We start from the raw sequence: 10,599 nt of genomic DNA on the forward strand, positions 1-10,599 counted from the left end.
AGGGCATCAAGAAAGCAGATCGAACTGCTGAGCAAGCTCTCAATGACACCATGTTTTCCAATTTCCGTGACAAGCACAGTATGTCTGTAGCTTATTTCATCTGACCACCAATGCTGACTGATATGCTGTGCAGGGAGCAAAGGAATAGTGATCGCTGTGTTGGCACGCATGAATCTTGTGAAGGCTCTGACACCCAAGGCATTCACAGCAAAAGCACACTTCCCAAATGACTGGGAACTCTACTCAGATACTGAGTATGAGAACAGGTTGCTGAAGGTCCAGGAGCTGTTGAAAGCTGGGGCCGAACGATTTCCTATCTTCCTTGTTGTTCGCCACTTCCTTGGTCATGAAGCACAGCTCCTTGCTGCACAGCATGATTTTCCAGTCCCAGACATGTGGGTTAAGCCAGCTTCACTTTCACACAGAAAGTCAACACACTCAATGCGGGCAGATTCAGAAGTGGAATCTGAGGAGGAGGGGCTTGTCAGAGTAAAAGCCCGCCCCTGCAAGCGTCATCGTGCTAAGCAGTGACTGGTAAAAGACAGAGTGTGCACATCTGTATTTTTTTTTTTTACTCTATTTTCGACCATGGAAATAGCCTATTGCCACCGGTCTGCTAAGAGGGGGCCTAGGGTTCCAGGGTTTGAAAAATCCCTAGGGCAGGATCCCTAGCCCTAACCTGGGTCATCCTGCCCTAGCGCTAGGGCATCAAGCAGTAGGGCACTCTAGCAAGTTTTACTTTGGCTTGCACATTTTTGTACCCCCTGGAGGAACAGAGTATGCATCACCGCTTGTGTCACAATATTGTAACAAAATATTGTGACAGAGGCATTCTGTTCCCCCTAGAGGAACAGAGTATGCATCACCGCTTGTGTCACAATATTGTAACAAAATGTTGTCACAGAGGCATTCTGTTCCCCCTAGAGGAACAGAGTGTGCATCACCGCTTGTGTCACAATATTGTAACAAAACATTGTCACAGAGGCATTCTGTTCCCCCTAGAGGAACAGAGTATGCATCACCGGTTGAGTCACAAACATTGTGACACAAGTTGTCACTGCATTTTCTGTTCCCCCTGGAGGAACAGAGTATGCATCACCGCTTGTGTCACAATATTGTAACAAAATATTGTCACAGAGGCATTCTGTTCCCCCTAGAGGATATGCATCACCGGTTTGGTCACAAAAATTGTGACACAAGCCGTCACTGCATTTTCTGTTCCCCCTGGAGGAACAGAGTACGCATCACCGGTTTGGTCACAAAAATTGTGACACAAGTTGTCACAGATGCACTTCTGTTCCCCTTGGAGGAACAGAGTATGCATCACCGTTTGTGTCACAATATTGTAACAAAATGTTGTCACAGAGGCGTTCTGTTCCCCCTAGAGGAACAGAGTATGCATCACCGGTTGAGTCACAAAAATTGTGACACAAGTTGTCACTGCATTTTCTGTTCCCCCTGGAGGAACAGAGTGTGCATCACCGCTTGTTGTGTCACAAAAATTGTGACTCAAGTTGTCACTGTATTTCTGTTCCTCCTGGAGGTGCCAACACTCCTTCTATTGCAATAGGCTTTCCTCAAGCTGACGAAAGCATAGTGGAAATTTTTGAATGGGCATGCATCACCACTTGTGTCACAATATTGTAACAAAATATTGTCACAGAGGCATTCTGTTCCCCCTAGAGGAACAGAGTATGCATCACCGGTTGAGTCACAAAAATTGTGACATGAGTTGTCACTGCATTTTCTGTTCCCCCTGGAGGAACAGAGTGTGCATCACCGCTTGTTGTGTCACAAAAATTGTGACTCAAGTTGTCACTGTATTTCTGTTCCTCCTGGAGGTGCCGACACTCTTTCTATTGCAATAGGCTTTCCTCAAGCTGACGAAAGCACACAGATCCCTTTAGAGGCGCTTATTTTTACATGTGAAACCATGCTGTTGTTTCCATTTGAGTTTTAATTCTACTGCGCATATCGACGATTTACATCACTGAACACAAGAAGTAAAAGGATCCAAGCATCTGGAGTCCCAGAGTCAAATACAAGAAGATCGTTGCCGCTTGAGACTGGAGTCAAGATAAAAAACTGCTGATTCAAGAAAGAAAGAAGTCCGCATGGTGTTGAATGCCATGTGACCTCAGAACTTTCCCACAGGATCTTGTCGCGCTCAATCACCCAACCATCCAACCATCCAACCATCAACACCCACCTCACCCCACCATCATCAACTGGCTCTATACCAAGGCTTTTGCCGTGCGCGCAACTTGGTACTGTTATTGCCACTGCATACCTGGGTCGATTTCTTTGGACGAATTCCGTACGTGTTTATTCGTCCGCCTATGCTTCTGGGCTCTGGCCCTCTTATACCTCAACCTCTGCTGAACTCCTTTACTTTGTTTCTTTTTTTTAGTCTCATTTCTTAGTTTTCTCTCGGAGTCCCTTACTTCCGGTAAGCATTTCGAGCAGGGGGGAATGCTTACTCTAGTTTTTCTAGGTTTCTTTATTTTCGGTTGTTCCCTTGTTTTTGTAACCTCTGTTCTTCTCCTTGTTCTTCCTCGTCCTCCTTGTTTTTTCGCTTTGCCCTCCTCCTTCCCCAGTCTCCTTCCTTGTAAATTACCTGGCTCATCTTCAATTCCAGAGGTTCTGGCATTTGCTGGGACTGTCACCACGCTATTCTAGATTGTCGGCAGCACGCTATTCTATTGCAACTCCTCCTGCATGCACACAACCTGCCTGTACATACACTCATGAATGTTATGCAACAGTGGTACAATTATATTTGGACTGCATGCGTTCATCACGATAAAACATTAATTCAACACTAATCAGGGCTAACAACTGCTGGTAGTGGGCAACGGCCACAAAGGGCCCATGTGAAATTTGCCGCATGCGCGCGACGCGTGACCCGCGTTCTCGTACATACAAAGGAAGAGCAGGAAAATTACTAGAACTGATGACAGCCACAACTGAAAGCGCTAACAACTAAAACAGCAAACAGAAGCTAATGTACAGAGGTGAAATACAATGAAGAGAAAGTGAACTACAATGAAGAGAAAGAGTAACAGACGATGTGAAAAAATTCGACAAGAAGAGATGGAGGAGTATCGGGGAGGAGGAGGGAGACAAGAAAATATAAGCTAGGGGCTGGAGCAGATGGGAATGTAGTCGAGAATCGCGGTATTGGCAGCAGCAAATCCGGGATAGAGTAATATGCAGGTGGCAGCAGCGGCAGCGGGTCAAAAGCGTGAGCCCGGAAAGGCAAGCGGCAAATTGGATCTCACTCACCAGGGGAGCGCGAGATACCAGGCGATAGGGAGAGGGGAAAAGGGATCCGTCAGGGCCCCTTTATAGGCACGACCTAGGTAGTATGAAACCTAAGGTAGTATGGAACCTCTCCTCAACAGCGAAAGTTCAGTACGTACCTCCACTGAATGGTCCGCTTCGCGCATCTGCGCCGAAAACATTCAGCGTACGACTGAGGCAGCGTGATTTGACCCGTTCAGGCTAAGTTGCGCGATAAATCATGGGAAAACCGCGATCGGTGAGAGAAGGCATGTGAATGCCAAAGCGGTCGCGACTGGGCGCAGTCAGGTTTCCCAGCCAGTGGCAAACAAGGGCGGAAACCTGAGGTCAGCTGGGGGCAGACTGCTAACCCGTGATTAGTCTCGTGAAATGAAGACATTAAACAACAATTAATTGTACCCAACCTCGTACCCAACCTTGCCACTCCCCCCAACCAGATACATAAATGATTATTGATACATATTTCCCTCAAACCCCCTTCAACCCTTGAACTCATAGAATTCCTCCAGAGAAAGAAAGAAAAAGAGAAAAAGAAAAAGAAAAAAAAAAGGGGGAACAAAAAAAAGGAACCTCCGCCTGGGGCTTTGAACGCCTTGAGGGATGTGCTCTCATCCCCTTGCACCAAAGCATCAAAGCTCCCAGGGAGCATCAGAGGCAAAGCAGAAAGTGATATTAGAAAGTGGAAGGAAATAATACTGTGGGGAGAGGGAGAGATGAGAGCGCCTTCTCGCAAAGAGACAAATAAAAACAGAGTCACACACCTGAATAGCCCTCCCTAGCCAAATCCAATATAACTCATTCCCCAACCTGTCCTTGTTCCCCACCTAGACAGGGGCTGGGCACAAGTTAGACAAAGGTCAGGAAGATAGAGTCGCACACATACCTGGAATGTCTTTCCCTGAGCCGGAACCAATCACCTATTCCCCATCCTTGATCCCCTTCCTACCTGTACAAAGGGTAAGCGTGAAAATAGTGTTAGTCAACTACTCACAAGTTGAGACACTGCAAAAGTGAAAAAATTCGATGATAAGAATAACCTGTGAATAAAGAGACGGTGCAAGTCTCCAATTATACTGTTGCGAAGGCACACAGAGCGCGCTAAGTACCACAAACACAGTCCTCAGGCAGGCTTGAGGGCCTGGGATTGCTAGGTCAGGGAAGAGCGGGCCCTCTCCCCCCCAACCTCCAATCCTCCTTGCACCGGTGAGGAAAAAAAAAACGATGTCGCGCAGGTTTACACCATTTATATACATACCCAGCTTTATCCGGTACCAGCGCTTGCGAACGCAACTTGCGCATTGCGCTGCCACCCATAATTGGAGAACCGCTGGTTAAATGGGAGGAGTGGGCACCATAGTACGCCCATATCCAACCCACACATGTGCATTACTAACGCATTGTCATAAACTTTCGGCGGATTTTCGCGATTCGATCGACGAGGTGTGGACTCTGTGGCCGTGGGCCACTTCCTGCTAGCCCTTCATGTCAAATTCGGCGCGTTTGGATGGCCCTTTGGGTCAATTTCAGGGCCAGCATCTGAGCTATTTGGCGAATTTTCGATTGACGGCGAATGGACTCAGCGGTCACAGGCTGCTTCGCGCTAGTCTTGATTTCAGCGGGTTGGGTTGGTCCTCTGGGCCGGTTTCACCCAATTCGATGTTTTGGACCTTCATCTGAACTATCAGATGAATCGCTAGAATTCGAGCGGTTTTGTCAACGGGGAATGGGTCGTGTGGTGATGGGCTGCTTCGCATGAGCACTGGACGTCAATTTCGACGGGTTTTGGAGGTCAAATGGGCGAGTTTTGGTCGAATATCTTTGGTGCGCCTGTTGTGGCTTTCTTCCCCCCCCTAAATCGCCGTTCTGACATTCTTTGACCCGCTCCATATTCCCCTTTTCCTATCATCCACCATCTCCCCATTTCCGCTCGCCCAGACTCGGGCCCAAGGTACTTCGAATATCCTTATCGATAATTGACGGGCCGTTCGACCGTTGTAGTTGGGGCTAGGAAGGCTGACGGTCGGACTAGATTACGGGTCGCGCGTCGCGAGCTCAAACTCCATGGCATTGGTGGCGATCAGATTGATGGGGTTCCATGATCTATGGCGGTGGGTCGCCTAGCCTCCTTCCCCACGTTGGTCCAACGCGCTGTCAGCGCTCAAGTTCACCCCGGATCTCCCCGGCCATAGGCACCTTTGGGCGGGATGCTTCGTGACGGCCTTCTGTGTCATTTTTGGCCAGTCCTTTGGGTTATTGGCCCGGATCTTACGTTAGGACCTTCGTCCTAAGCTGGCAGGCGATCTGTTGCCGTTCGAGCGGTGGCGGTTGCTTCAGTTTTGGGAGGTCAGATGGCCGAGTTTGATGATTTTTGGTGCGTCATACTTTTTCCCCTTTCATATATTTCTCCCCTTTAACTCGCCGTTCTGAAGTTCTGCGATGCCCTTGGAACCTATTCATCTCCCAATTCCCATCATTCACCAAGCCCGCGCAGTTGTTGGTTCGGTAATCTCGATATTACACGCTTCAACAACGACGACGCCTTTACCGTCTGCCCACCTGCTTGGTCATTGGATCTGACCATGCATCCCAGTGCTCACATGGTCTTTCTGTTTGTACCACCAGTTCCGGGATTGCTAGACCAGATATCGTCCTAACAAGTTTGAAGACCTCATTAGAGCTGCTGGACTTATCCGAAAGGTCCAACCTGAGTTCAAATGTGAGTCCACGCTTCGGTACATATCTCGGAATGGGTACGCCTTTGGATGAAGCGAAGCGCTCTACGACCAAACGATCCGAGACGCTGCAGGAAGTCCCAAACTTCCGCCAAAGCATCCAGTCCATATTCAGAATGGGATCTACGCTGCAGAGAGGCTCTCCTGCTCCTTTGGCATCACTCTAACTTTATTTTACACGGTGAGCCCCGTCGTTGAGTGTAACTTGGGCTTAGGGAGCAAGATTACGTAGTCAGACACCTATCTTCAACATCATCGATGACCGCATCGACACGATACATGGCAACCCAGACCCTCCATTAGTATCATGTGCAGGAGTTCCTGGGTCTGGATACGACAGGGGCGCGAGTGCTTCTTTGGGCAAGCTCAAGCGACTAGAGGACGCGCTATGTTTGGACTGATTCTTCTGTATGTCATCTCCTTGTTTTTGCGCTATCCTCAACATTCAAGGCCATTGTGTGGGAAGGGGACGTTTGCCATGGGGCACAGGGAACCTGAAGCCAGGTCGTGGGATTCTTATCGACCTCGCTCGATTCGGCAAACAGTAGGGACCTAGTGTTGTCATCGCTCCGCTGGAGAACCGTCGGTCGATTGAGAGGGTTGGGCACAATAGTACGCCTCGTTTCCACTCCCATCGCTAACTCGTCTCAGCTGTTACTCACTCACTTGTTCCCGTCATGCCATCCGTTCCGCACTCCAAACTCGTTGACTCGAGGAACCATGCCGACGCTACCTATGTTCCGAGTCATTTCTCACACCGTACAAAATCGATCAGCACTCATTCGTTTATAGTATCACCTCAACCACTCCTTCCTCTGTCTTCACGCTTTTCCTGCATCTGCCCACCATCCTCTGTACCTAGCGATCAACGCTGCGGCTGCAGATGATGGGCGCCTTTCAAAAATCGAACGGTGTGTTACTGATCTCCGTGACATCAAGCGGAGAAGAGAGAAAGGCGAGAACGGCATGGTTGGCTTTCGGTCTATCGAATAGTGTCGTTGTTGATATGTTCCGAGAATCATGCAGTGCGCGATAAACCTGAGCGCGATAAACCTGAGAAGGTTATACTGCGCATCTCTAATGCTTCAGGCTGATGTGCCTTGCCTCATTGGCAACGGATGTCGTATGGAAAGGCTTGGTTCCGATGTGATCAAAAAAGGGGCGCAGTGCCTGCTTCACTCGATCCGTCTTGTCAGGCCTTTGGCCTCGCAGCTCCTATTATTCAGTTGGTCCAAAATAAAACGTACATCCTGACCCTTAGGGCCCCCTATATCATTTGACCACTGCTGGTGGTCGAGGCGCTCGAGCCAGGATTCGTTCCCGATAAGATAGACGTGAGAGTTTTAGTGTCGACGGGCGAAGTAGAGAGCGGGGTAACGGTAGTGGTACCGACTTCCACAGTGAAATAAGAACCGGCAATTGGATAAATCATATATATCACCCCGTCAGCCAAGGAGGTTTTATGATACACCCCAAGGTGAACAAAACATTAACTTGCTTCACTAACGTAACGCGTCAAACTAAAAAAAAAAAAGGTTTACAGTTAAAGATCGAGACGGGGACAAAAAAAACAATCAAAAGGTAGCTCACTTGAACAGCTGGACACCAGTGTTGGGTTTGGGGGTCGAAGGGGCCACGAACGTAGCTGGTTGAGGGTACAACAGGAGAGTGTACCGATGAGGACCACTTCCAGAAGCAGGGTAGGGACCAGCGTAGGGAAGAATAGTAGCATTTCCAGAGCTCGTCAAGGTGCCGTTACTACCAATTTCTATAAGATTTATCTCTGTCAGACAGGATAGTACGTATGTATCTCTCATCAGCAACATCATTCGAGAGCCAGTGTGGCCGGTGTGTGGACCTGGTTTTAACTCGAGTGTGGCACATACTTCATGCCCCTAAGTAGTTCATGCGTTAAATCAGGATCGGTATGGGATGGATGAATGTCAACGAACGCCTAAGATAGGTTTATTGTGAACGGAAGATGGAGTATCGCAAGCCAAGGCCGAGTGGTCCGTTGGCATGCGCACCCCCAAACCGAGAGAACGATTTATTATGGGCTATTTACGCTGAGAAAATAGGTGCTGCAAATAACCAGTTCGACCACCACTCCCCCAACAAGTTCCCTGGGCCTCAATATCAGAGCTTGAAGAAGTATGCTCTTGGATATTTTCCGACGCTGCTGACGAGGTCTCGAAGCGAAAGGCCCTTGCCAAAGTGTGTGTTGACCCCCGCCGATTTGCCTCGCAGACATTGATTGTTCTCTAGTTTGCGGAGGGTGGCAACTGTTCTTCTGCACTCAATAGAGTCCACATGGCTAATGGCTGTTCTGCTGGATCACAGTGATGTTAGGAGGGAAGTCAATGGTTCGTCGTTCCTTGGGGTTCGACAAGCGTATGCCCTGGCAATTGTCCGAACGGTCAATGGCCTTGTCGATCCTATCTAATCACAGTGGGTATTATGAATCATAATACTTGTGCCATGGCGATTTTTTGGTATCATAAAAAAGAGAAAAATCACACCTTTCCAACGGTGTAACGGGAATGGAAGTCCGGTAAACGGTTCAGGAGTTATGGCCAATTCATTGTCGTGCCCAGTCGTGCCCTAGTCGTGCCCTATCGTGCCATTGGCCAGTACTCGGCCAGTTCTCAATATTATGAAATATAAACGAGTGTCCAAAGGCCGTATGGATCTCCTCTACAAGATGCAAAAAACCCCGAGCGAATAGCTGCCACGGTTACTGAGTTATTGAGGAAACAAAGTTGTGCCCTGAGTTTTAGTGTTTGAGCTCAAGTTGAGAATCGATTCATTTGGGGTGTATAGCATATCAGAAGGTAGGTATTGAAAATCTATACACGATGCAGAAAACCCTGAGCGAAACGGGTCACTGGTTGTGAAGTTATTCAAGAAATAAAGTTCAAACATGGGACCATGGGCACGAGTGGAGGGCACAAGTGTGTTTAGTGAATAGCTCGAGAACGAGAGCAGCTATTGACTCAGGGTCTTTTGCATCCGGTGGAGATTATGAATACGGCCTTTGGAACATCAACGACGCCTGATAATACTGAGAAATGGGGGAGAAAACAGGAATGGCACAAGTAGGGCACGATTGACTTGTGCCGAATCGTGCCATGGACCATTATTCATCCATTTGTTGGTATTATCAGGCTTTGATGAATGTCCAAAGGCCGTATAGATGTCCTCTACAAGATGCAACAAACCCGGAGTGATTAGCTGCTCTGGTTACCAAGTTATCAAGGAAAGAAAATAGTGTGCCAAGTTGTGCCCTTAATAAATTGATAAGTGGATGAAGAAAATAGGGAAAAATGCGGGGTGTTTTGGAGTGGAATATGGTGAGGAGATAGAATGGGGAGATATTTTATTTGTAATTTTTTGGGGAAGTTTTTTTTCGAGGGTGCCAGAGGGTGCAAGTGAGGGTGCAAGTGAAATTAAAAGTGAAATATCTTAGTGAAGAAAATAGATATAAATATGGGGTCTTTTTCAGAGATGGAATGGAACTTTTAAATATTTTTTTTTGGCAAATGAATTTTGAGGGTGCACTCCGGTGCAGTGAGGGTGCAAGTGAGACTAAAAGTGGAATAAGTTGACTGGATGGATGAAAATGAAAATGGTTGATAGAGTTAGGAAGGTGTGATTTTAGTGAAAATTATAAAAGGAAAAAAAGAGAAGTGGCAGTGCAGTTTTTGCACAGCCACAAGAGAAATTTTTGATAGGAAGAAAGTGGGGAGAAGAGAGCAAGAAAGGTTAGAACTGAAGTTGAGAAGGACTTGAGAAGACAACAACCCAACCACACAACTCACTTCATCCCACTGTAGTACCTTACTACCATTTTTCTCTCCCCCTTTCGGGAAGGTAGCCTCCTTCCCCTTTCGGAGGCCCTTCCTGCCTTTCTGGGTCACTCCTCCTTCCTTTTCGGGAAAGGAGGAGGACGTCCTCAAGTCCAAGTGCCAACTCCGACTTTGCCAAGGAAGAGTAGAGGGGTGGAGGGATCACAGGAGCCTGGGAGGATCCAGCAACTATGGGAAGTGACCCAATGGAAAAAACTTAATGATGAACACCGGAGGGATTCGAACACAAGCCCTCTCAGGCGTTTCGGAATCCCCCGCGTAACATACCAAGTGCACCATCGAGCCTCACGTTGGCATCTCCTCTCTCTCGCGCTCCTTGACCCTCCACTCCATTCCATAAAAGGCCCAACGTTGCACATGACCATCCCATGATGCGACTGGCACTGAGTGCTGCCAACGGGTCCCTTCCCGGTGGTTTGTGCAAGCGTGACCCTACCGTCCGTTGGAATGACCCAGCTTTTTTTTTGAACTTCCTTTCTCTCGCCCTTGTTGCACATCACCCCAACCCGACCTGCCATTGAAGATGGAGGACGGACACTCACCCACTAAACCTAAATGCCCCACCCAGCACGTTCCACAAAGGTCATGTGCAGGTGAAAAAAAAATCTTAAAAATGTAAAATACGATTCTAAAATCAACCAGAGGTTTCAATAATTTCAAACTGTAAGATTAGAAAGAGACGGTCGTCCGGCTGGGCC

The 10,599-nt window shown here is 48.0% G+C and overlaps 2 protein-coding genes across 2 annotated transcripts; both read left to right on the top strand.

Annotated features, from left to right (window-relative positions):
• Positions 1 to 50: 50 nt before the first annotated feature.
• EI90DRAFT_3129107 (uncharacterized protein) lies at positions 51 to 531 on the top strand (the record flags this gene model as incomplete). The annotated part of the gene is made up of 2 exons (XM_039064157.1): positions 51 to 78; positions 134 to 531. The coding sequence occupies 2 exons, from the start codon at positions 51 to 53 to the stop codon at positions 529 to 531; spliced, it is 426 nt and encodes a 141-aa protein (XP_038911986.1).
• Positions 532 to 8,016: 7,485 nt separating this feature from the next.
• EI90DRAFT_3129108 (uncharacterized protein) lies at positions 8,017 to 8,478 on the top strand (the record flags this gene model as incomplete). The annotated part of the gene is made up of 2 exons (XM_039064158.1): positions 8,017 to 8,249; positions 8,301 to 8,478. 2 exons carry the CDS (start codon positions 8,017 to 8,019, stop codon positions 8,476 to 8,478), a joined length of 411 nt encoding a protein of 136 aa, XP_038911987.1.
• Positions 8,479 to 10,599: the final 2,121 nt, after the last annotated feature.

This window comes from Cantharellus anzutake (genome assembly GCF_015039405.1).
Source record: "Cantharellus anzutake strain C23 chromosome Unknown EI90scaffold_55, whole genome shotgun sequence".
Classification (NCBI taxonomy): domain Eukaryota; kingdom Fungi; phylum Basidiomycota; class Agaricomycetes; order Cantharellales; family Hydnaceae; genus Cantharellus; species Cantharellus anzutake.